The sequence below is a fragment of the Phyllobates terribilis genome, unplaced genomic scaffold, assembly GCF_046119375.1.
Source record: "Phyllobates terribilis strain yellow unplaced genomic scaffold, ASM4611937v1 Scaffold_4__5_contigs__length_816908805, whole genome shotgun sequence".
In the NCBI taxonomy this organism is placed as follows: Eukaryota; Metazoa; Chordata; class Amphibia; order Anura; family Dendrobatidae; genus Phyllobates; species Phyllobates terribilis.
Genome location: NW_027362764.1, coordinates 8,930,267 through 8,956,940, shown reverse-complemented (window position 1 = coordinate 8,956,940; position 26,674 = coordinate 8,930,267). Strand labels below are relative to the sequence as shown.

The 26,674-nt window shown below is 47.4% G+C and overlaps 1 protein-coding gene across 5 annotated transcripts in view; it reads left to right on the top strand.

Moving 5' to 3' along the window:
• AGAP3 (ArfGAP with GTPase domain, ankyrin repeat and PH domain 3) overlaps positions 1 to 26,674 on the top strand; it is a 447,006-nt gene that overhangs the window by 35,069 nt on the left and 385,263 nt on the right. For 4 of the 5 annotated variants that reach the window (XM_073677116.1, XM_073677118.1, XM_073677117.1 and 1 more), the window contains exon 1: positions 17,930 to 18,902. The exons of the other annotated variant lie outside the window; for it this stretch is intronic. In XM_073677116.1, the coding sequence (XP_073533217.1) occupies positions 17,996 to 18,902 (907 nt within the window). In that variant the 5' untranslated portion in view covers positions 17,930 to 17,995. Of the gene's footprint in view, positions 1 to 17,929; positions 18,903 to 26,674 lie in introns of those variants that run through there. 5 annotated transcript variants of the gene reach the window in all.

The window sequence follows — 26,674 nt, the reverse complement described above, 5'->3', positions numbered from 1 at the left end:
CCTCAGCATTTTTTAATTAGTGGTCCAAAGTAATACAACATTGTTTTTCAACTTCCATGTTGCAATTTCAAAGAAGAAACAGAATAAACAGCATGTGCAGCAATAAAGGCCCCCCTAATTAATACTTGGCTGCCCCCCCTAATAATACTTTGTTGCCCCCCCTTCGGCATTGCTGACGGCCTCCAGACGTTTCTTGTAGCCATCTATAAGCTTCTTGCTCTTCTCTGGAGTTTTCTTCCATCGTCCTTTGCAGTTTGTTCGAGCTCTTGAATGTTTGCAGGGTCTTTTTCCCAATGGCAGATTTCAGCTCACCCCAAAGATTTTCAGTGGAATTGAGGTCGGGACTCATTGCTGCCATTTTAAAACAGTCCATTTTTTTCATTTTCAACCATTCCTGTGTACTTTTGGATGTGTGCTTTGGGTCATCATCTTGTTGGAGGACCCATGATCTTTGACTCAAACCAAGTTTTTTTTACACTGGGTAATACATTTTGCTCTAAAATCTCTTCATAATTCTTTGATTTAATGACTCCTGCGATGTGGTCAAGGCCTCCAGTACCGGACACAGCAAAGCAACACCCCAGCATTATGGATGCTCCACCATGCTTATTTGTTGGTAAGGTGTTATTTTACTTATAAGCTTCATTGCAACGTCTATAAACAAACTGTTGCTTTGCATTACCAAAATGCTCTATTTTTGTTTCATCTGTCCACTGAACATTTTCCCTGATGGATTGTGTTTTGTCAAGGTACGTCACCACACAGCTGTCGGGTGATCAGGGACCAGGGGCTCCTATCCTGTCCCTAACAGTGGGTGGCACCCTAACTTACCCTATTCCCCGGGGTACCTTTTTGAAGATGAGGCTGCCGGGGCCTCCACCCTCGCCCTAACTCCTGAGTAAGCCCTCCATCTGTTCGCTCCCACCACCCAGAGAAGGGGGCGCTACTGAGCACCGTAGTACACCTACCCGACAAACAGGGTTACACAGACAGGGGTAAACAGAAAACTCCAGGCACACTAAATATTCACACATGTAACCGAGGAAAGCACCCAGGTGTGAAGGTAGGGGAATGAACCCAAAATGGAGAAAGATAAGGAATTACCACGCGTACAAACCAGACTACAGTCACAAATAATTCCTTCAATACTACTCAAAAAAAATCCTCTCCCTCCGTTAGTCATGCAGCAAAAGCTAGCTGTGACAAGGATTTGTATCAGAGCCCAGATTATAAAGGAAAAAAGGAGTGGCTAACCGAGCTCAGCTGTGAGCACAGGGAATTCCAACATGGCCACTTCACCCCTGTTCTGCCGGAAGACATACACACATTTAAAATGATGGAGAAGTGCTTCTTCTCAAAGTTGGAGTAGGAGCCATCTGACGCTGAGGTCTTCTGGCTCCAAACTGTCGTGGTAACCCCGTGACAGTACCCCCTCTTCTACGAGGGACCTCCGGAACCTCAGCAACAGGCCTATCGGAGTGATCAGCATGAAAAGCTTGGACCAGTCTGGCCGCATGAACCTCAGATGCTGGTACCCACATCCTCTCCTCAGGACCATACCCCCTGCCAATGTACCAAATGCTGAAGCGGCCGACGAACAAGACGAGAATCCAAGATCTTAGCAATCTGAAACTTCAAATTACTGTTGACAATGACAGGTGATGGTACAGAAGAAGAGAACTATGAAAAACATTATGGATCCTAAAGGCTGGTGGTAGAACAAGGCGAAACGCTACAGGATTGACGACTGCTATGATTTTATAAGGACCGATAAACCTGGGACCCAGTTTCCACGACGGAACTTTCAACTTAATGTTCCTAGAGGACAGTCGCACCAAGTCACCCTCACACAGGTCCGGACCCCCCAAACATCTCCGATCGGCCACTCTTATACTTGGATCCCATCTTCTTCAAATTATTAGTAACCACCTGACAAATTGTAAAAATAGAGGTTGAAAGCTGTTCCTCCTCCGGTAATCCAGAAGGGCAATTACCAATAAAAGAACTAAACTGAGGATGGAACCCATATGCACCGAAAAACGGGGACTTACCAGCCGATTCCTGACAACGATTATTTACAGCTAATTCAGCTAACGGCAAACAAGTAACCCAGGCCTCCTGACTTTCAGATACTAAACACCTGAGGTTCGTCTCCTGATTCTGGTTAACTCGCTCCGTCTGACCATCAGACTGCGGGTGAAACACAGAAGAAAATGATAAATGTATCCCCAAACGGGTGCAAAATGCCCTCCAAAACTTGGAGACAATCCGCACCCCGCGATCAGAGACAGTCGGTCGGGATCCCATGTAACCTATTTATTTCTCTGATTAGAAACTTGCGCCAAGGTTTTGGCATTCAGTAAAGCAGGTAATGCAACAAAAAGATTCAGTAAAATGTCTCAATCAATCACTACAAGGATTACAGTATTCCCCGCCGACACAGGAAGATCCGTAATAAAATCGACTGATAAGTGAGTCCAAGGTTTACTGGGAATCTCCAAGGGGTGGTGAGCCTCCAACGGAGGAGAATGAGGGGTTTTAGAACGCGCACAGACACTGCAGGCGGCTACATACTCTCAGACATCCTTATGAGCACCTGGCCACCAAAACGCAGAGTAAGCAGATCCGTCGTGACTTTATTACCAGGATGTCCGGCCAACTACAAATCGTGATGTTTGCTGAGGACGCCATAACCACCCCCTTTTGAAGAATAGGTACCGGTTCACACTTATCTCCTACCCCAGGAAAGCTACGGGATAAGGCCTCTGCCTTACTGTTTTTGTCCCCCGGTCTATATGTGACAAAGAAGTTAAACCTGGTAGAGAACAATGCCCACCTAGCCTGATGAGGTGTTAGACATTTTGCCGATTTCCAGGTATTCTAGATTCTTATGATCTGTGACTAGCGTCACAGGGTGGCCGCCCCCTCCAAAAAATGACGCCACTCCTCAAAAGCCCATTTGATAGCTAAGAGTTCCCTGTTACCAATGTCCTAATTTCTCTCGGCAGGGGAGTTTTTTAGAGAAATAAGCACAAGGTTGCCATTTACTAGGAGACCCCACCCCGTGACAACACAGCCCCCACTCCCACCTCAGACGCATCGACCTCCACTATAAAGGGCTGAGAGTCGTCAGACTGTAAGAATTGGCGCAGAAGAACACTTTTTCAACGTATCAAATGCCTCCCTGCCAGGACTGGACCATCTGGAGAAGTCCGTCCCCTTCCTGGCCATATCCGTAAGCGGTTTGGCTACTACCGAAAAATTCTTTATGAACGTGCAGTAGTTAGTTGGTGAAACCTAAAAACCTTTGTAACGCCTTCAAATTCTCTGGACCATCCCAATCCAATACCGCCCGGACTTTCACTGGATCCATTCGAAAACCGGTGGAAGACAACAATTATCCTAGGAATGGGATCTCCTCAACAGAAGAACATAGACTTCTCAGGTTTAACATATCATTTATTGTCTCGAAGAATATGTAATACCTGCCTGACGTGAATCAAAGTCAGGAGAATAAATTAGTATGTCCTCCACCACAAACCGGCCTATCAGATGGCTAAAGATGCCATTTATAAAGTGTTGAAAGATGGCCGTCGCGTTTGTCAACCCCAAAGGCATCAGAAGATTCTCATAGTCTCCTTCAGGCCTATTAAACGCATTCTTCATCTTCCCCTGTAAATGCGTATGAGATTATACGCCCCCCTGTGGTCCATCTTAGAGAAGCATTTAGCCCTGACAATTTGATTAAAGAGGTCAGGAATGACAGAAGAGAATGCGGATCACAGACAGTCATCGCATTGAGTTACCGGAAATCCAGGCTGGAGCGTAACCCCAGCGGCTCAGTATAAAATCATTCATGGGGCCATCTACGCCTTTAACATACCGAAAAAAGATCCGCTATCAAATAGGCTAACTGCGTGTGCTAATTGCCACCATCCTTATTCCGATCTACTCGGCCTTTGGTCCTGCCCTGAATCCGTTTCATATTGGGAACAGGTATCCGATATGATTAACACCATTTGGGGTCCAGGATATACCCCCTCTCCTTATCTAGCCTTGTTGTACTAATGCAGTAACACAGAGAACCCTGGTGGGAAGATAGACTAGACCCCAACACTCCTCCCCTCCCCCGCCCCCATTGCAGAATTGATTGACAGCTCAAATGAAACATTTTATGGGAGTGGAGCAACTAGACGCCCTTAGTAATAAGGAAACGCAAGCAGGCAAACTTCTCCTAAAGTGGAAACAGTTTATTGTAACTTGTTCCTCACTAAATGAAAAAAAGAAAATGGTTGAACCCTTCACTTCTACAGCTTGGTATATATTGGAGGATCTCAAAAATAGCCTGGGACTACTACGCTTACATTAAAAAAAGGGGAGAAAGAGTAGGGTAGAGAAATCACCGGGCTGGGGTCTCTAGTCTAATCATAGACTGATTACCTCTCCATGATGGCTTTAATAAGTTATAATATCAGCTAGATCTTAAGTTAATTTAGTCGATGAAGGTTGTATGGTGTTAATGTTAGTTTTGTATGTTTTGCCAGTTAATCCTATGAATAATGCTATTATATGCCCAGTCTGCGTAACGGTATCTGACTATCTTCTTTAATCTGGATTGTTTATATGTTTTAGGAAAGCCCAATAAAAATGATGTATTAAAAAAAAAACAGTGGCAACAGGGAAAGAGGAAGGTCTGATATGACCCTTAGCCCGGCTTTCCGTGATGTAACCCCCCCCCCCATGGCCTGTCTCTCCAGACCAGATATATTATGGAGTCTGCACGAGATTTATGGTGCAATCATAGAGACGATGGGGAGGAAGTTCTTGGCACCCCTGCTCCGAGAAAACCTCCCCAAAATCCAACAAGTAGCTAGGCACAGACCGAGTATCCACCCTAGCCAACTGGGTACCCAAGCAGTGTCCTTGGCAATACCCACTCCATTTTACTACCTCCTGAGTCTGCCAGTCTAACACTGGATTGTGCAGAGCGAGCCAAGGAAGACCCAGTACCACAGGTGAGGGCAGACCCTCTAGCACATAAGTCTAACACCTCGGTGAATATGTCCCCCACCTGAAGCTGAAAGTCACGGACGGCATGAGTAAAGTGCCCCTGTCTCAAGGGTGCGGAGTCAATGGCTATTATGGGTATAGGTCTGGACAGAGTATATGGGCTGAGGCCTTGGGCCTGGACGAACATAGAGTTGATCAAATTAAACCCTGCCCCACTGTCCAAAAAGGCCGAAACCTCAACCTGAACTCCCCCCACATGAACTATGGCTGACAGAAAAAACTGTGTCCTACCTATAGAGGTGATAAGTACTCCCGGGTGTTTCAGAAGTAACAGTCTCCCTGCAGTGGGTTGCAGTAGATCTCTACATTTTGGCATTACAGACATCTTCTTAGAGACTGTCTCTAGGACCCAGCGACTACCTTCCTCTGGCTAATTAACACCCTGACCTGGGTGTATAAATACCTGCTGTGTTCCAGAGGCCGGTGCCGGCGTTATTCATTACTCCTTATGAAGGCTTTAGCAAGAGCAGTACTTCTTCCTCTCTGGAGCTTGAGGACATGTGAGCAATTGTCTGCAGTCATCATCCTAAGCTAAGCAATTTCCCCCTGTTTGTCCTCCCTTGTTGTCTTTAGTGTTGAGTTGGGATTAACTAGTGCTCATCTCCTCCCTTCCCTAGCCTTACCCATACGCCAGGGAAAGACAGAGCGAGGCGCGCGCGTGGCGATTGATGAAGATCCATTACAGGGACGTTGGTGGAGACAGGGTGATATTAGATCAGCCTAGGAGGTCTCCACTACCCCCTTTCCCTAGAGTCTGGGCTCCCTTTCTCTCTTCCCTTTGTGTTGCTGTAAGTCTTTCCCACACCTTGCGTGACATTATTGCTGGCTGAGCGAATTTTGAAAAAAAAAAACCTGACACTTTTTTTTTTTTCTGTGTGTTTTTGGGCATGGACTTTTTTTTTTTCCCTTTCTTGGAATGGGTTCAGTTGCAGAGCTCGCAGAGCAGTTCCGCTGTCTGTCTCTGGAGGTGAATGACCTCCGCTGTGAGGTTCAGCAATGGCTACAGGTCGCCAATGTGGGGGTCTCTGCAGGTAGGCCTGTCCAGCCTGAACCCAAGGTTGCCCTCCCGTTTTCAGGAAGTAGGGACAAGTTTTTTGTGTTTAAGGAGCCCTGCAAACTGTATTTTAAACTTCGTCCTTACTACCCCGGAAATGAGCAACGGGTTGGTATTGTGATCTCTCTATTGCAGGGAGATCCTCAGTCCTGGGCTTTTTCTTTACCGCAGGACTCAGTTTCTCTCCAGTCTGTGGAGGTTTTTTCAGGGCTCTGGGCCTCATCTATGATGACCCTGACCGAGTCGCCTTGGCTGAGTCTCGGCTACGTCGTCTTCAGCAGGGGAATCTGTCAGTGGAGACATACAGTTCTGAATTCCGTAGATGGGCAACAGATTCCAAATGGAAGGACTCAGCCCTTAGAAGTCAATTTTGTGAGGGTCTTACTGAAAGGTTGAAAGATACCTTGGCTGTATATGAAACCCCTCAGTTCTTGGAGGCTGCCATGTCGTTGTCCATACGTCTTGATAGACGTCTTTTGGGATAGACGAGTGAGACCGCCTTCTCCGGGGCCTTCTTGTCGGTTGTGTACCTCTGCCGGGGGAGTGGTCTGGGGGTGAACCAGTACTGGGGGAGGTGGAGGAACCCATGCAGTTAGGGGGTATGTCTACATCATGCATCTCCCTGGAGATTTGCAGGAAAAAAGGCATATTTTTTATTTTTGTGGGGAAAAAGGGACATTTTGTTGGGACCTGTCCTTCAATTCCTAAACAAAAGGAGACTCTATTAACTTAGTAGTCTAGTCTTGGATAAACAAAGGGTTCATTTGTTACCAATCTGCAGTTCCTGCTTTGTCCTCTCAGCTGAAGTAGTGCTAGAGAGCAAAACCGAGAACATTTCTGTGTTTGACAGTGGAGGCGAAGTCAGCATGGTTGATGCTAAGTTTGTGAAGACACATGGTCTTGCTTGCTGGACTTTAGCTGAACCTATTTCCATCTTCGCCATTGACTCGGCACCACTTGCACCGAAAGCATTTACTCAGATTGTACTTAATGTAAAACTGAGGATGGGGTCAGTTCATTGTGAAATAATCCATTGCTATGTCCTGGACAATCTTCCCACACCTATTGTTTTGGCTATACCTTGGCTGGTGAAACAGAATCCGTTGGTGGATTGGCAACCCGGGGAGATTATTGAATGGGGAGATTACTGCCATGAGAACTGTTTAGATATTTCCCTTTCTACTGTCTCTACGGAAATATTACCTGCTTTTCTGTCTGGTTTTGAGGATGTTTTTTTCTGAGAGGGGGTGTCAGGATTTGCCTCCTCATCATGCATATGACTATCCTATTAACCTGACCCCCGGAGCTAAACTACCGAAGCTCAGACTGTATAATCTTTCTGGCCCTGAGAGACAAGCCATGAAGGATTTCATTGCGGAAAGTCTGGAGAAGGGACATATCAGACCCTTATCTTCGCCCGTGGCGGCAGGGTTCTTCTTTGTGAGGAAAAAAAGATGGCGGTCTATGTCCTTGTTTAGATTTCCGGGAATTAAATCAAATTACCGTCCGTGATCCATACCCTCTTCCTCTGATTCCTGATTTGTTCAGCCAGGTTGTAGGAACTAAGGTGTTCTCCAAGTTGGATTTAAGGGGAGCCTACAATCTGGTTAGAATCAGAGAAGGGGACGAATGGAAAACAGCGTTCAATACCCCGGAAGGACATTTCGAGAGTCTGGTTATGCCTTTTGGTCTGACCAATGCACCTGCGGTATTCCAGCATTTCATAAATTATATTTTCCATCATTTGGTGGGGAGGTTTGTGGTAGTCTATCTGGATGATATTTTGGTTTACTCACCTGATTTTGAGACACATCGGGGGCATGTTAAGCAGGTGCTCCAGATATTAAGGGATAACAAACTATATGCCAAACTGGAAAAATGTGTTTTCGCTGTTCTTGAGGTGCAGTTTTTGGGGTACTTGTTGTCATCTTCGGGTTTTGGATGGATGCGGAGAAGATCTGTGCTGTCCTTGATTGAGAACGTCACGAGAACCTGAAGGCTCTACAACGTTTTCTGGGCTTTACTAATTTTTATGGGAAATTTATCCAAAATTAATTGTGAAACTCCTTACTGACATGACTAAGAAGGGGTCTGATTTTTCCCAATGGTCGGATGCTTCCCTCCAGGCTTTTTCTTTCTTAAAGAATCATTTTGACACTGTACCTATACTCAGTCAACCCGATGTTTGCCAACCCTTTATTGTGGAGGTTGATGCGTCAGATGTCGGGGTTGGGGCTGTGTTGTCTCTGGTAAATGGTGTCCATGCGCCTTCTTTTTCAAAAAATTGTCTTCGGCTGAGAGAAATTATGACGTTGTGTAATAGGGAACTTTTGGCGATCAAATTGAATGAGGAATGGCGACATTGGTTGTAAGGGGCTGTCCATCCTATTACTGTTCTTACTGATCATAAGAACCTGTCATATCTCCAGTCGGCTAAACGTCTCAACCCTAGGCAAGCCAGATGGTCCCTGTTTTTTAGTAGGTTAAATTTTGTTGACACTTTCCGTCCAGGTGTCAAAAATGTCAAGGCTGATGCTTTGTCCCGGAGCTTCCCTGGTGGTGGTGACCATGAGAACCCTGCCCCGGTATTACAGAAAGATATAGTCATTTCGGCAGTGTATCCTGAACTGGATTGTGAGGTGTTGGAAGTACCATCTGTTCTGCGCCGCAAAGTAAGGAACATCATAACTCTGTGCTTGCTGGGCATCCAGGTGGTAAGGCAACCGCAGACCTCCTCTCTCGTCGTTTTTGGTGGCCGGGGTTGCATCAGGATGTGATTGAACATGTATCTGCTTGTAGTATTTGCGCTTATTCTAAGGTTTCGCATACCCGTCTGTCTGGTACTCTTCTTCAGCTACCTATCCCTAGCAGGCCATGGACACAGTTGTCCATGGATTTTGTTACTGACCTACCGGTTTCTGCAGGCAAAACAGTAGATAGATAGGTTCAGTAAAATGGTTCATTTCGTCGCATTTTGTGTGCTTCCTAATGCCAAGACTCTTGCTCAGGTGTTCATAAATGAGATTGTGAAGCTTCACGAGGTTCCCTCCGATGTGGTGTCAGATCGGGGGACCCAGTTTGTTTCCAAGTTGTGGAAGGCATTCTGTTCTCGAATGGGGGTGCAGCTGTCCTTTTCCTCTGCCTTCCACACTCAGTCGAATGGACAGACCGAGCGTGTCAATCAGAACTTGGAGACCTACCACAGGTGTTTAGTCTCTAAAAATCAGGAGGATTGGGCATCCTACCTACCGCTGGCAGATTTTTCAATTAATAGTCATCGTCAAGAATCCACTGGCAGGTCTTCTTTCTTTGGCGCATACGGTTATCATCCACAGTTTGGTACCTTTTAGTGGGGGAGGAGCTTCGGGAGTTCCTGAGGAGGAACGTTTTGCTTCTTCGCCCTCGGTGTGGCGGGGGTTCTGAGTAATTTAAAGATCTTCGGAGACGGGTATAAACGTATGGCTGACAGAAAACGCTCGCCAGGTCCTGACCTGAATGTGAATGACTTTGTGTGGTTGTCTACCAGGAATATAAGATTGAAAGTTCCTTCTTGGAAGCTGGGACCTAGGTTTATTGGTCCCTATAAAATAACCGCCGTCATTAACCCAGCAGTGTTTCGTCTTGAAATTCCTCAGGCCCTTAAGGTCCACAATGTATTCCACAGGTCCTTACTCAAAAGGTATGTGGAACCTCTTGATCCCTCACCTCCACCGCCCCCAGTAATGGTTGATGGTAATCTGGAGTTCCAGATGTCGTGGATTGTAGATTCTAGTCTCCAACGTCGTTCTCTACAATACTTGGAGCACTGGAAGGGTTATGGTCCGGAGGAGAGGATGTGGGTTTCAGCATCAGAGGTGAACGCCCCCAGGTTGGTTAGTTTATTCCACATCTCTTATCCTGAGAAACCCGGTCCTGAGTGTCCGGAGGCCACTTGTAGAGTTGGGGGGGGGGTACGGTCACAGGTGTTTCTGAAGTAACAGTCACCCTGCAGTGGGTTGCAGGACATCTCTACATTTGACATTAGACATCTTCTTGGAGACTGTGTCTAGGACCCAGTGGCTACCTTCCTCTGGCTAATTCACACCCTGGCCTGGGTGTATAGATACCTGCTGTGTTCCAGAGGGAGATGCCGGCGATATTCTTTATTCTTTGTGAAGGCTTAGCAAGAGCAGCACTTCTTCATCTCTAGATCTTGAGGACGTGTGTGTATTTGTCTGGAGTCATTTAAAGCTAAGCAATTTCCCCGTTTGTCCTCCTCTTGTTGTCTTTAGTGTTCAGTGGGGATTGACTATTGCTCATCTCCTCCCTTCCCTAGCCTTAGCCATACGGTAATCGAACTGTGTGCCACAGATGAAATTAACATGCCCCAAAATGGCCCTGCCTTCCGCACATGCGCAGCAGCATCTCTCGATTGCTGAGATGCTACTGCGCACGCGCGGGCACCATTTTGCTGTAGGAAGAAATTTCCCTGCAGCAATATGGCGCCGTGTGGCACGCATACACAGTAGCATCTCTCGGCAACTGAGAAATGGTAATGCACATGCGCGGGCGGCGGGGGCTGTTTTGGTGCATGTAAATGTCATCTGTGGCACACAAATTACACAGACAGTATTTAAAATAGTAGGCGGGTCACTGAAAGCACAGTGACCTGTCAGAAGGCAGACATAGGAATACATAAGCACAGCACCAGATAGAGCGCCCCCCAAAGGCTGCCCCGGAGCAAGAGCATATCATTATGTAAGGAATGAAAATAAAGATTATAAAAGAAGCACTGGACGGATTTCATCAACCAAGGTATCATTTTTTTAGGAGCTATTCCACATGATGTCCTTACACTTTGTGGGTGCCAGTAGCGATGAGCGGGGCTCTACCTGTAACTTCATGCACTTTACTCTTGATTTGCAGCTTAGGCATATTATATACCCACCATTTCTTTTCCTGTACTTGTTTTACCCCAGTTTGTGTATATTTGCAGTTACATATGAGTACAGATTGTATTCTTCTGTACGTTTTTAATATGTTTATAATAAAGATATATTTTAGCCCTTTCATCTCTTTAGTGTTGGTATCCATTAGCAAACCATCACTGGATCGCCAGATATTCTAAAGCAATTATCAGATTGAGACCCACGCTTAGGAGGTCCGTGCCCCCGTGGGATTTAAGCCTAGTACTAAACGCCCTATGTAAGTCTCTCCCTATGAACCACAGGAAGAAATCACTATCAAAATGGCTCCCCTGAAAACAAGCTTTCTAGTGGCTATCCCTTCAAAAAGAATAGGGAAAATCCAGGCCGTCTTGGTCGGAGATCCTTATCTCTGCATACTAGAGGATCTTATATTTAAGCTAGACCCCGCAGTTCTACCAAAAGTGGTGTCCAGTCCAACCTTAATCAGAAAATTGCCCTATCTTAATTTTGCCAACATCCAATCAGAAAGAAAGAATATTTAATTCACAGGATGTAAGACGTGATCCTGCTATAAATGGTGGAGGTGGATTCAAATCTCTTCATTCAGTTTCTATGAATAATTAAAGAAAATAAAGCTTTGAGAACGACATTGGCCAGATGGATTACATCCGCTATTTCCCTGGCGTACACCGCGGAAGGGAAAGTGCCACCAGAAGGAGTTAGAACTCATTCAACAAGGGCCGTTTTAGCTTCGTGGGCTGAATGGGCAGGAGCCTCCGTGGATCACATCTGTAGGGCAGCCATCGTGTCCAGTCTGAACACCTTCTGTAGACGTCAGACGTTGGAGGTTTTATCTGGTCAGCAGACTGCCTATGGGAGGAAAGTCCTCCAGGAAATAGTCCTACCCCAAGTCCATCCATTTGGTATTTCTCCTGGTGGGCTGTCAAGAGGGACGTCCTGGAAAACAGGAATTAGTCCTACCGGTAATTCCAGGGGTACATCATGACACCTCCCTTACCTCCCTCCCTTGACATTTACCTGGTCCGGTACTTGGTAATGACACTGAGGGTGAGGTGGGGGGCAGGGGGGGCTTTTAACCTCTTGTGTGTTTCCAGTCCCTAGAGAAGGACTACGTCCTGGTGTGCTGTCATTATGGTGGGCTCCTGGAAATACATTGCCAGTAGGACTTATTCCTGCTTTTCTAGTCTGCACCTGTGTTTGTGGGGGTAATGTCCCTTAAACCAATTTTTTATACTCCGCACCCCTGTCTGTGGGAGTAGGGTGCCTAAAAAACACTTTAAAAAATGAGGCGAGCATCAAATAGAGGACATGCCTGTGGTGGCGTAGCGGCTGCAGGGAGAAGACGTGGTCGTACTGTGCATGTTACGCTCCCAAATGAAACGCCTTCCTCTGCTGCACGCAGGCGACAGGACGTTCTGCATCATTCGTAGGGCCGGGTACCGCTCCTGAATGCTGAGGCCCGAGCATGATGAGATGGTGTTAGATCGGCCGATTGCCTCCCATTCCTTTGCGTTTCTGCAGGGGACAGGGTGGAAGGTCACGCAGAGTTGGCTCCTGAGGGCCATGGTCATCCGGCTTCCACCTTACTCCCTTGCCAAGCAGTGTGAACCCCAAATCATGTAGCATACCAGTTCTGCCATAATTAAATCATAGAAAAACAATTCAAGTGCTTAACCTTAAAATTAATTCTTAATTATTATAAAACAAGTTAATTAATAATCTGCAAAAAAAAGTTTAAAAAGGTGTCTCCAATCAAACAAACGGGGAAGCCAAGACCGACAAAAATCAAGATTTAATGACATAATAATCTGGATTTATACACGGTATATTTTTAAGAAGAAACCACAAATTGAGTTTTCCTCCCGGGTAAATCAATGGTGTAGATAGTAAACGGAGTCCTACAACGATATAATAAAATCAAATAACACTACAGTCTACCCATATTAATATGATTAGCATAGAGCAAATGTATAACTGCGAATGATCAAAGTGTGGAACTGTAAGCCCTCAAACGGCTATCTCTACCCTCTATCTATCTCTACCCTCTATCTCTACCCTCTATCTATCTCTACCCTCTATCTCTACCCTCTATCTCTACCCTCTATCTCTACCCTCTATCTCTACCCTCTATCTCTACCCTCTATCTCTACCCTCTATCTCTACCCTCTATCTCTACCCTCTATCTCTACCCTCTATCTCTACCCTCTATCTCTACCCTCTATCTCTACCCTCTATCTCTACCCTACCATTAATCTTTACATAATGCTGCAAGAGAAATAAAAACAAATGAGGACATAATTGGCCGCTACATCCATCCAATTAGTGGCATAAATGTGTGAAATGGTTAATCAGGCGAATGCCTATAATGTAAGTCAATGCAGCGAGATCTCCCAGAAGTGGAAGAGACTGAGTGCGCCGATGCCCAACCATTTGTTAGGTTGGAGGATGAGTACCTGAGAGGGCTGACGGACATGGTCAGTGGACCACCGCAGCACATCTCCGAGGATGACGAAACCCAGATGCCAACTGCAGCGTCTTTCTGCAGTGTGCGGACCGGCCGGAGTGAGGAGTGGGTGGAAGACTAGGCTTGGCATGTTGAGGTCCTAGACCCCACATGGAGGGAAAAGCATTCTAGTGACGTGTGCGGTTCAGAGGAAGAGGAGGTGGTCACGCTGCCCCAGCTGCACCGCAAAAGAGGGCGCAGGGTGCAAGAGCACAGCGGGCGGCCCCTAACCAGTACGTCGCCTGCTACTGCCCACTGATCCGAGGACATGAGCACACCAAAGCCAGCTGAAAGGAGCTCCCTGGCGTGGCATATGTTCTGGCAATGTGCTGATGACGAGCGACATGTGGTTTGCACGCTGTGCTGTCAGAGCTTGAAGCGAGGCATAAATGTTCTGAACCTGAGCATCACCTGCACGACGAGGCATCTGCATTCCAGGCACGAGGTGCAGTGGGCTACACACCTTTAAAAAGACAGGAAAGATCAGAGCCCCCTCCTGCTGCGGTCTTTGCCTCATCCTCCCGTTCACAATAAACAGTGCCACCTGCTTCCCCACAAAGAGGATGTGACCGCACCATCACAACCATTGTCACTGAGCATCTCCACACCGTCCCATGGAAGTGTTCAGCTGTCCATCCCCCAAACACTGGAGAGGAAGAGGAAATGCCCCCCTACCCACCCGCGAGCCATGGTCCTGAATGACAGCATTTCAAAATTCCAGGCCTTTGGAATGCTGCCGGTCCGGCTGGTTGAGGCAGACAGTATTAAACTGATGTCGTGGCTGTCCCGTAGTACGGTGTCCCTAGTCGCCACTACTTCTCCAGGCGGGCCATCCCTGCCGTTCGCACACACATGTTGCAGACCATATCAGGTGTGCACTGCACAACTCCATCAGCGGCAAGGTCAACAAAATCATAGCATAGAGTATACAGGCCAATACACTGGCAGTATACAGGTAGCATAGAGCAATACAGCTAATACACACTGGCAGTATACAGGTAGCATAGAGCAATACAGCTAATACACACTGGCAGTATACCGGTGGCATAGAGCAATACAGGCTAATACACACTGGCAGTATACAGGTAGCATAGAGCAATACAGCTAATACACACTGGCAGTATACCGGTGGCATAGAGCAATACAGCTAATACACACTGGCAGTATACAGGTAGCATAGAGCAATACAGCTAATACACACTGGCAGTATACAGGTAGCATAGAGCAATACAGCCTAATACACACTGGCAGTAGTATGGTTTAGCTCTCGCTCGGCTGCGGTAGAGGTAGGCACATGGAGCTTTTTCATTAGAAATCCAGGTTGGTTTATTTTGCTCGCATAAGCCGCTCAGGAGACAAACACAAAAGTCTTTTTCCAGCACAAGAAGGTATAACTGAGCAAAACTCAAAATTACCAGTCCATATACAGCACGGCCTCAGCTGTTTAAATGAAGTGCCTTCCCCTGCCTTCAGGGCTGAGCAGCACACGCACGGCCTGCTCACCTTGCCCAACACACACAGCCAGACTGAGACAGGCACAGCTGCCTTAAATCACACCTTCCAAGACCTGGACTGGATGTAAGTGAGCAGCTGATCCCACCCAGCTCCTTGAGCTGCTCGTAAAACCCGGCCCCATAATCCGGGCCCATTAAACACCTCTCAGCACTATGTGTGCTGGAGCCTGCTTCTCCGGGTCCTACATCACCGAGACTTGGTACCTCGGGGACACATACCTCCCGTCCACGACCTGTCCGGCTGCAACCTTACACAGTATACAGGTAGCATACATCACACTGACAATGGGGTATAGAGTATACAGGATAATACACACTGGAGTATACAGGGAGCACACATCACACAGACAATGGGGCATATAGCATACAGGATAATACACACTGGAGTATACAGGTCGCACACATCACACAGACAATGGGGCATATAGCATACAGGATAATACACACTGGAGTATACAGGGAGCACACATCACACAGACAATGGGGCATATAGCATACAGGATAATACACACTGGAGTATACAGCTAACACACATCACACAGACAATGGGGCATAGAGTATACAGGATAATACACACTGGAGTATACAGGTCGCACACATCACACAGACAATGGGGCATATAGCATACAGGATAATACACACTGGAGTATACAGCTAACACACATCACACAGACAATGGGGCATATAGCATACAGGATAATACACACTGGAGTATACAGGTCGCACACATCACACAGACAATGGGGCATAGAGTATACAGGATAATACACACTGGCAGTATACAGGGAGCACACATCACACAGACAATGGGGCATAGAGTATACAGGATAATACACACTGGAGTATACAGCTAACACACATCACACAGACAATGAGGCATATAGCATACAGGCTAATACACACTGGAGTATACAGGTCACACGTGTATGGAGCAAGGCAGCGCTGAATGGCCGGGGATATGTATTATGTATACATAGCCTCCGCTCCCGGGTCTTATACCGGCGAATCCCCGCAGCGCACAGTGCCTGCTGTGGGGGGATTCATAAGGCTGCAGAAATGGAGTGACTGCAGCCTCATCACTTTTCACCAGACAACCCCCTTAAATATGACCCTGGAGGTCTCTTCCAGCTCTGCCTTTCTATGAGGGGTGTAACTGCTACATGTACAGTATTGTTCCAGGTAAAAAATAAAACACGGAATCAGATCTTCAAAACTCTACAGAAGCCTCGAAAGGACCGTGCAAGTTTTTAGTAATAGGGATGATTGCTCAATGCAGCCACTAATGCTCTGTAACGTCCCACCACTTGCCACCAATATATGTCTCGGGTGCACAGCCGGGGAAGGGGGAAGTGGCACAGATCCCACCACTGTTCCAATTTTGTCACAGATGACACCGCAGATATCACCCAGATCCCATCGCTGCCACCAGTTGATTGATGAGTGGTGGACGAGGCCGCGGCTGCTTCCATTATTAGGCCGGTTATTGGGGAACTCAGTGAGCGTATGGTATATACACTTCCGATAGATAGATATATATGCATACACTCGGTACTGTCACTGCCAGCTCTACAGTAACTAAAGTATCTACTAGCTGCCATCACCAATCGTTTATACAGGCCGATTGGACACCCTTTACAGGTAGCGTATGGCTTCAGGGCTGCAGGTTATAGAGTAAGAGAAACAGAGCTATTAAACTTTTAAAATTGAATCCAGAAAGGTTGTGACTGTCACGACCCCATCAGGTGAGCAGTTCCTTGTCACCATCCCTATATTTCTGGCCCTAACTGTATACATTCACAGTATTTGCACTTTTCCTCCTGCTCCTTGTATCTCAGAAGTGCATTTGTATGTGCAGATAGAACATTTACTTAGTGGACACAGACTTTCTTCTTTCATTACGATTGGATATATGTGCACTGATCGCTCTGATGGACGTACTTGCCATTTGCAGTATATACATTGTTTTGCTGTTATTATTCATGCACCTTGATATATGCGTTAGTTTTGGAGAATTTCCTTGTTTCTATGCATCATGTCAGTGATGGAGGATATTTATAATCCAGTATACACGGATCTCCCGGTGTGCACATTGCTAATTGAATTGTCTTCTGTTTTTTTTTTCTTTGCTCCTGTAAAAGCCGAGGGAGACGTGACCGCTGTGCGCCGGCAGGGGTCGACGTGACCGCTGTGCGCCGGCAGGGGTCGACGTGACCGCTGTGCGCCGGCAGGGGTCGACGTGACCGCTGTGCGCCGGCAGGGGTCGACGTGACCGCTGTGCGCCGGCAGGGGTCGACGTGACCGCTGTGCGCCGGCAGGGGTCGACGTGACCGCTGTGCGCCGGCAGGGGTCGACGTGACCGCTGTGCGCCGGCAGGGGTCGACGTGGCCGCTGTGCGCCGGCAGGGGTCGACGTGGCCGCTGGGCGCCGGCAGGGGTCGACGTGGCCGCTGGGCGCCGGCAGGGGTCGACGTGGCCGCTGGGCGCCGGCAGGGGTCGACGTGGCCGCTGGGCGCCGGCAGGGGTCGACGTGGCCGCTGGGCAAAGGCAGGGGGTCGACGTGGCCACTGTGCGCCGGCAGGGGGTCGACGTGGCCACTGTGCACCAGCATTCGGTTCCGAACATTCGGTTCCGGCTGGAATGATTTGGTGTATGGCAGTTCTAGGATTATTGTGTGGTTTCTGATGGATTCTGTGTGCATTATTACAGAGTTTTTCTGCCATGGACAGTTGGTCTGTTCCATGTGTACAGAGGATTTCCCTCCTGCCTGGACATGGTGCTATGTGTGGAGGGTTTGATGGTTTCAGGGCTGCGCGTCAGCCTGGCCTCTCCCTGTATAACCTGTTATTGTCACACATGTCCTAACACGCTGCAGAGGAATCCTCCAGAGCTGCGCTCCACTCCTGCCTCCCATCACTGCTCTCAAGTTTATGTTGCTGTCTTCTGCACTCTCTCATCTGGTAGATTTTAGAAATGGTTGGATGGTCTGCATGCTGTACTCGCTCCAGGGATCATACGGCGAACTGTGCATGATGAGGACTTACAGAAGCGTGGAGTTAGGACATACATGTCCCATGGAGAAGATGGATCTCTCTACTCACCATGGAAAGACAGATCCTTCCTCCAGCCGAGCCGTACAAGCTGCTCTTCATGCGGCCAAACAACAGAGACGTCGACCTAAAAGCCTCTGCTCAGTGGGTAATGGTGTCACAAGCACCAAAAGAGAAACCGGTTCCAGCTCTCTGGTGGGGTGGCTCGATCTCCTGAAGCAAAGATCTGGAAAGAAATGTAACCCCTCAGGTGGTGTACAAGAATGCAAGTCAGCTACTGGCACCAGTACGTCCCGACCTCTGAGTGTGAGTGTCCTGGACATAAACCGGCTGAGTGGGGCACAAGGCTCAGCGTCTTGCCGGAAGGAGTGTGGACGTAGCTCTGGCTTTCTTCGTGGAGCCTCTTTGTTTAGCAGTCAGCGGTGGAATGTGTTTGGGAGCAAATCTGCAGAAGCGCCGTCAAAGAACCACCTCTCATCTCTCCGGAAAAGCTTCAGTTTCCGACTCCGGCGGGGAGCGGACTTCCGAAAGGACCGTGAACGGTGGGACAACAGCTTAATGAGTCGGAGTGAAGTGGACAGCTGCTCCCTGCAAACTGCTCCATCACATAAGGATCTTCTCATCGCTGAGGCTCCATTAGTGGAAAGTAAAGAAAACCGATCCCGGCTGTGGAGGGTCATCACTGGCCCTTTCCGAAAGAAGGAGTTCAGCACTGGACACAGCTGGGCAGGTGGTGACTGCGTCCAGACATCGGAGCCAATTCTGGTGGGGATATCGTGCGGTGTGGGTAAGATGAAGTGACACAATTATTTCTATAGCGCCAACCTATTCCGCAGCACTTTACATTTTAGAGATGACTTGTACAGACAATAAAAGACATTACAGAATAACAATCACATAAATCATCAGATACCAAGTGGAGCGAGGGTCCTGCTGCTCGCAAGCTTACAATCTATGAGGAAATGGGGGGACATGAAAGGTGGATGGTAACAATTGTTTGTATTGTACGGTCCAGCCGTCAATATAATAGGGTGTTCATTTAATGCTGCATGAACCGGTCACCAGCCAGTGTGTGCACAGTACAGACACATAGGGCTAATAAGTGCACGGAGGGTGCGAACAGATGATATAAGGGTCCTGGTTTCAAGAAAACTTTGTATGGGCAAAACAGGACTAGTTAGATAAGTGTAGTGAGGCGATAGGCTATTCTAAAGAAGTGCGTTTTTGGGGCACGCTTAAAAGTGTGGGTATTGGTAATTACTCAAATTGTCCTGGGTAATGCATTCCACACAATTGTCACAGCTTATAAGAAGTCTTGGAGACAGGAATTCGAGGTTTGGATCATTGAGGATGGTAGTCTTAGGTCTTCCGCAGAATGGAGGGCACTGGTAGGGGGGTAGACTGAGACGAGGGGGGTAGACTGAGACGAGGGGGGTAGACTGAGACGAGGGGGGTAGACTGAGACGAGGGGGTAGACTGAGACGAGGGAGGAGATGTAGGTTGTTGCTGAACCATGGAACGCTTTTGTGGGTGAGAGATGTTTGTATTGAACTCTGTATCGGATGGGTAACCAATAATGTTGAACGAGTATGACTTATTAACTCTGTCGGCGAGCACGCTTGGGTGCTCGCCGAGTATTTTGGCATGCTCGGCATTTCTTTTACTGTCGACAGGCAATTTGTGTGTCACAGCTGTCTAACAGCCATGACACTTGCAGCCGCGGCAACAATAAAAGAAATGCCGAGCACGCCAAAATACTCGGCGAGCACCCAAGCATGCTCGCCATCAGGGTAGAGGCAACTGTTAGCGGTTGGAAAGGAATATGATCCTGGCTGCTGCGTTCAGGACGGATTGGAGGGGGGAGAGTTTGGTAAGAGGGAGACCGATTAGTAGAGAGGTGCAATAGTGCAGACGAGAATGAATAAGAGCGACAGTTTTTCCAGAGTCAAAGGTAAGAAAAGGTTGAATTGTAGAAATATTTTTGAGATTTAGATGGCATGAGTGATCAAGTGATCGTATGTGGGGAGTGAAGGAAAGACCTGAATAAAGTGTGACCCCCAGGACAGCGGGCATGTAGCTGGGGAGTAATGGTAGAACCACACACAGGGATGGCAATATTGGGCACAGGTAGATTAGTGGAGGGAGGAAACATAATTTCAGTTTTTGACTTGTTCAGTTTGATACAGGGAGGACATAATGTTAGAGACGGCGGAAAGACAATCACTGGTCTTTTGTAGTAATGCAGGGGTGATGTCCGGAGCAGAGGTGTATAGTTGGGTGTCATCAGCATAGAGATGGTACTGAAAACCGAATCTACTGAATGTTTGTCCAATAGGGACGGTGTACAAGGAGAAGAGCAGGGGGCCTAGGACTGATCCTTGAGGAACCCCAACAGTAAGAGGAAGGAGAGAGGAGGAGGAGCCGGCAAAAGACACCGAGAAGGAGCGGTCAGAGAGGTAGGAGGAGAACCAGGAGAGAACAGTGTCCTTGAGGCCGATAGAGCGGAGCATAGTGAGGAGGAGCTGGAGATCCAAATGCTGCGGAGAGATCCAGGAGAATCAGCAGGGATCAGTAGATTTAGCGGTTAGTAGATTATTAGAGACTTAAGTAAGGGAGTGTAAAGATGGGAAACCAGGTTATAAAGGGTCAAGAACAGAGTTATCTGAGAGATAGCGGATTAGAGGGGAGTGGACTAAGTATTCCAGGAGTTCAGAGATGAAGGTAAGATTACAAATTGGTCTGTAGTTAGCAGCACAGTTTTGGTTTAGGGATGGTTTAAGTAATGGATGTATTCTGGTGTGTTATTAAATGAGGAGGGGAAGATACCAGATGAGAGAGAGAGAGCGAGATTAAACATGGTAGGTGAGTGGTGACAACCGGGAAAATGGATTGGTGGAGATGTGAAGGAGTAGGGTCACTGGTGCTAATAGAAGGGCGAGAAGATGGAAGGAGCCTGATCACTTCTTCTTTCGTAATTGGTTCAAAGACACAGAGAGCGAGCTAGATGCAATGGGCGAGGGAGAACCGTGCATGGTTGTGAAGACACCGTGTCTTCCGCGGACAGAACACTACTCAGACAACACAGGGTGATGGTAAACGGTGCGGCAATAACTTATTGAACAATCAGCAATTAATAACGTATAGGACAGTCCCAGCAAATACATGAGATGGTGCAAAATTACACAGTCTCACCCTTCCGCTGGCTGCCGGGATTAGGATCGTGAGATATGTGGCCAGTTGACCTGATTGTCCCAACCTGGATCCTTCACATCATCTGAGCTTTCAGCAATGGTCAATGGAGCAGTTCTGTATCTTTCCAGCTGTGGTCCCTTAGACTGTCATCCTGTATTGTCTCTCTGAATAGACGCAGAGACCCCCTTTTTATAGTTCATATTTGTCCTCTCAAGCCATCATTCACAGGTCAAGGGTCAGGGATCATGATATTAATTTACAATGCTCGAATATCCACAGCTCATCCCCCAATGTTGGCTGCAAACACCCTACACCTCTGGTATTGAGCATATCTTGGCAAACATCCATTGTTCAGAGTTCCTGTATGGCAGATGATACATTGTAAGAGATGATATAAGATATACAGTTGTGCTCAAAAGTTTACATACCCCGACAAAATATGTGTGTGTGAATATATACACATACATACATACAGCTCTGGCAAAAATTAAGAGACCACTGCAAAATTGTCATTTTCTCTGATTTTTCTCTTTCTAGGTAGATTTGTATATTTTTGAGTAAAATGTCCATTGTTGTTTTATTCTATAAACTACTGACAACGTCTCCGAAATTCAAAGCTAAAAATTTTGTATTTATTCGTAGAAAATGATAAAGCGTCAAAATACTAAAAAAGAAATGGAAAAACAGAGCACCAGTGCCTTCAGACCTCAAATAATGCAAAGAAAACAAGTTCTTATTCATTTAGAACCAACAATCCTCATGTTATAACTCAGGAAGAGGTCAGACATCAGGATTTGGTGGAATAACCATGATATTAATCCCGGCTCTCATGCGTCTTGGCTGCTTTCCACCAGTCTGTCACGCTGCTTTCGGGTGACCTTATGCCGCTCCTGCAGTTCTTCTTTGATAGCTTGTGACCATCCATCTTTCTCTTGATTACATTCCAGAGGTTTTCCATGGGGTTCAGGTCTGGAGATTGGGTCTTGATGTGGTGCTCCTTCATCCACACATTGATTGACCTAGCTGTGTGGCATGGGGCATTGTCCTCAGAGTTGGGGAACATTGCCTGAGCAGAAGGAAGCACGTGTTTTTCCAGGATAACCTTGTATCATCACCGATCCTCCACCAAATTTCACAGTGGGTACAAGACACTGTGGCTTGTACGTCTCTCCAGGTCTCCATCTAACCATTAGACGACCAGGTGTTGGGCAAAGCTGAAAATTAGACTCATCAGAGAAGATTACCTTACTCCAGTCCTCTATGGTCCAATCCTTATGGTCTTTGGCCATCTTCAGCCTGGCTCTCCTTTTGCTTCTCATTGATGAAAGGCTTTTCTCTAGCTTTACATGACTTGAGGCCTCTAGGAGCCTGTTACCAACTGTTCTGTCCGTGCTCTTCACCCCGGCTGCCATTTGCCATTCCTTTTGTAGGTCACTTGATGTCATCCTGCGGTTGCTGAGTGACATTGGAATAAGATGACGGTCATCCCGGTCAGTGGAGAGTCGCTTTCACCCTCTGCCGGTCTGTCGCTTTGTTGTCCCCAATGTCTGCTGCTTGACCTTGTTGTAATGGGCGGCCGTCTTCGAAATTTTAAGGATGGAGGCAACATGACGCTCCCTGTATCCCTCTGCTAGTAAAGCCAGAATTGAGCCCTTTTTTTCCTCACTCAAGACTTTTCTTTCCACCTCTTTTGGTATGGTTACAAGTTATTTTTTTGTTCAAATTACTTTTGGGATATTCCTAGCACTTGTTTTGCCGTCCAGCTTGTCCTATTACAAGAGGATTGTGAAGATCACAGCAGTGTTTCTTATACTTTCCCTCATTACATAAGATTTGGTTCAGGTGATCACCGAATCAGAAGCACATTAAGTAGAAGGAGGTGGACGGTGGGTGGAATTCAACTGACACTGGAATGGAATGGCTGAAGACATGCAGAGAAAACTGTGCAGAGGTCTCTTCATTTTTGTCAGAGCTGTGTGTGTGTGCGTGTGTGTGTGTACATTCACACTGAAGGCATCAAAACTATGAATTAACACATGTGGAATTATATACTTAACAAAAAAGTGTGAAACAACTGAAAATATGTCTTATATTCTAGGGTCTTCAAAGTAGCCACCTTTTGCTTTGATGACTGCTTTGCACACTCTTGGCATTCTCTTGATGAGCTTCAAGAGGTAGTCACCGGAAATGGTCTTCCAACAATCTTGAAGGAGTTCCCAGAGATGCTTAGCACTTGTTGGCCCTTTTGCCTTCACTCTGCGGTCCAGCTCACCCCAAACCATCTTGATTGGGTTCAGGTCTGGTGACTGTGGAGGCCAGGTCATCTGGCGTAGCCTCCCATCACTCTCCTTCTTGGTCAAATAGCCCTTACACAGCCTGGAGGTGTGTTTGGGGTCATTGTCCTGTTGAAAAATAAATTATGGTCCAACTAAATGCAAACCGGATGGAATAGCATGCCGCTGCAAGATGCTGTGGTAGCCATGCTGGTTCAGTATGCCTTCAATTTAGAATAAATCCCCAACAGTGTAACCAGCGAAGCCCCCCCCACACCATCACACCTCCTCCTCCATGCTTCACGGTGGGAACCAGGCATGTAGAGTCCATCCGTTCACCTTTTCTGTGTCGCACAAAGACACGGTGGTTGGAGCCAAAGATCTCAAATTTGGACTCATCAGACCAAAGCACAGATTTCCACTGGTCTAAAGTCCATTCCTTGTGTTCTTTAGCCCAAACAAGTCTCTTCTGCTTGTTGCCTGTCCTTAGCAGTGGTTTCCTAGCAGCTATTTTACCATGAAGGCCTGCTGCACAAAGTCTCCTCTTAACAGTTGTTGTAGAGATGTGTCTGCTGCTAGAACTCTGTGTGGCATTGACCTGGTCTCTAATCTGAGCTGCTGTTAACCTGCGATTTCTGAGGCTGGTGACTCGGATAAACTTATCCTCAGAAGCAGAGGTGACTCTTGGTCTTCCTTTCCTGGGGCGGTCCTCATGTGAACCAGTTTCTTTGTAGTGCTTGATGGTTTTTGCAACTGGACTTGGGGACACTTTCAAAGTTTTCCAAACTTATCGGACTGACTGACCTTCATTTCTTAAAGTAATGATGGCCACTCGTTTTTCTTTACTTAGCTGCTTTTTTCTTGCCATAATACAAATTCTAACAGTCTATTCAGTAGGACTATCAGCTGTGTATCCACCAGACTTCTGCACAACACAACTGATGGTCCCAACCCCATTTATAAGGAAAGAAATCCCACTTATTAAACCTGACAGGGCACACCTGTGAAGTGAAGACCATTTCCGGTGACTACCTCTTGAAGCTCATCAAGAGAATGCCAAGAGTGTGCAAAGCAGTCATCAAAGCAAAAGGTGGCTACTGTGAAGAACCTAGAATATAAGACATATTTTCAGTTGTTTCACACTTTTTTGTTAAGTATATAATTCCACATGTGGTAATTCATAGTTTTGATGCCTTCAGTGTGAATGTACAATCCTCATAGTCATGAAAATACAGAAAAATCTTTAAATAAAAGGTGTCCAAACTTTTGGTCTGTACTGTATATGTGTTATATACACTGCTCCAAAAAATAAAGGGAACAGTGAAATCCCCCCTCCTAGATGTGAATGGATGAAATCTTCTCATTGAATACTTTGTTCTGTAGAAGCTGAATGTGCTGACAACAAAATCACACAAAAATCATCAATGGAAATCACATTTATTAACCAATGGAGGCCTGGATTTGGAGTCACCCCCAAAATTACAGTGGAAAAACCCACTACAGGCTGATCCAACTGTGATGTAATGTCCTTAAAACAAGTCACAATGAGGCTGAGTATTGTGTGTGGCCTCCACGTGCCTGTATGACCTCCCTACAACGCCTGGGCATGCTCCTGATGAGGCTGAGTATTGTGTGTGGCCTCCACGTGCCTGTATGACCTCCCTACAACGCCTGGGCATGCTCCTGATGAGGCTGAGTATTGTGTGTGGCCTCCACGTGCCTGTATGACCTCCCTACAACGCCTGGGCATGCTCCTGATGAGGTTGAGTATTGTGTGTGGCCTCCACGTGCCTGTATGACCTCCCTACAACGCCTGGGCATGATCCTGATGAGGCTGATTATTGTGTGTGGCCTCCACGTGCCTGTATGACCTCCCTACAACGCCTGGGCATGCTCCTTATGAGGCTGAGTATTGTGGGTGGCCTCCACGTGCCTGTATGACCTCCCTACAACGCCTGGGCATGCTCCTGATGAGGCTGAGTATTGTGTGTGGCCTCCACGTGCCTGTATGACCTCCCTACAACGCCTGGGCATGCTGCTGATGAGCCTCAGTATTGTGTGTGGCCTCCACGTGCCTGTATGACCTCCCTACAACGCCTGGGCATGCTCCTGATGAGGTTGCGGATGGTCTCCTGTGGGATCTCCTCCCAGACCAGGACTAAAGCATCCGCCAACTCCTGGACAGTCTGTGGTGCAACGTGACGTTGATGGATGGAGTGAGACATGATGTCCCAGATGTGCTCTATCGGATTCAGGTCTGGGGAACGGGCGGCCAGTCCATAGCTTCAATGCCTTCATCTTGCAGGAACTGCTGACACACTCCAGCCACATGAGGTCTGGCATTGTCCTGCATTAGGAGGAACCCAGGGCCAACCGCACCACCATATGGTCTCACAAGGGGTCTGAGGATCTCATCTCGGGACCTAATGGCAGTCAGGCTACCTTTGGCGAGCACATGGAGGGCTGTGCGGCCCTCCAAAGAAATGCCACCCCACACCATTACTGACCCACTGCCCAACCGGTCATGCTGAAGGATGTTGCAGGCAGCAGATCGCTCTCCACGGCGTCTCCAGTCTGTCACGTCTGTCACATGTGCTCAGTGTGAACCTGCTTTCATCTGTGAAGAGCACAGGGCGCCAGTGGCCACTTTGCCAATCCTGGTGTTCTGTGGCAAATGCCAAGCGTCCTGCACGGTGTTGGGCTGTGAGCACAACCCCCATCTGTGGACATCAGGCCCTCATACCACCCTCATGGAGTCGGTTTCTAACCGTTTGTGCAGACACATGCACATTTGTGGCCTGCTGGAGGTCATTTTGCAGGGCTCTGGCAGTGCTCCTCCTGTTCCTCCTTGCACAAAGGTGGAGGTAGCGGTCCTGCTGCTGGGTTGTTGCCCTCCTACGGCCCCCTCCATGTCTGCTGGTGTACTGGCCTGTCTCCTGGTAGCCCCTCCAGCCTCTGGACACTACGCTGACAGACACAGCAAACCTTCTTGCCACAGCTCGCATTGATGTGCCATCCTGGATGAGCTGCATTACCTGAGCAACTTCTGTGGGTTGTAGAGTCCGTCTCATGCTACCACGAGTGTGAAAGCACA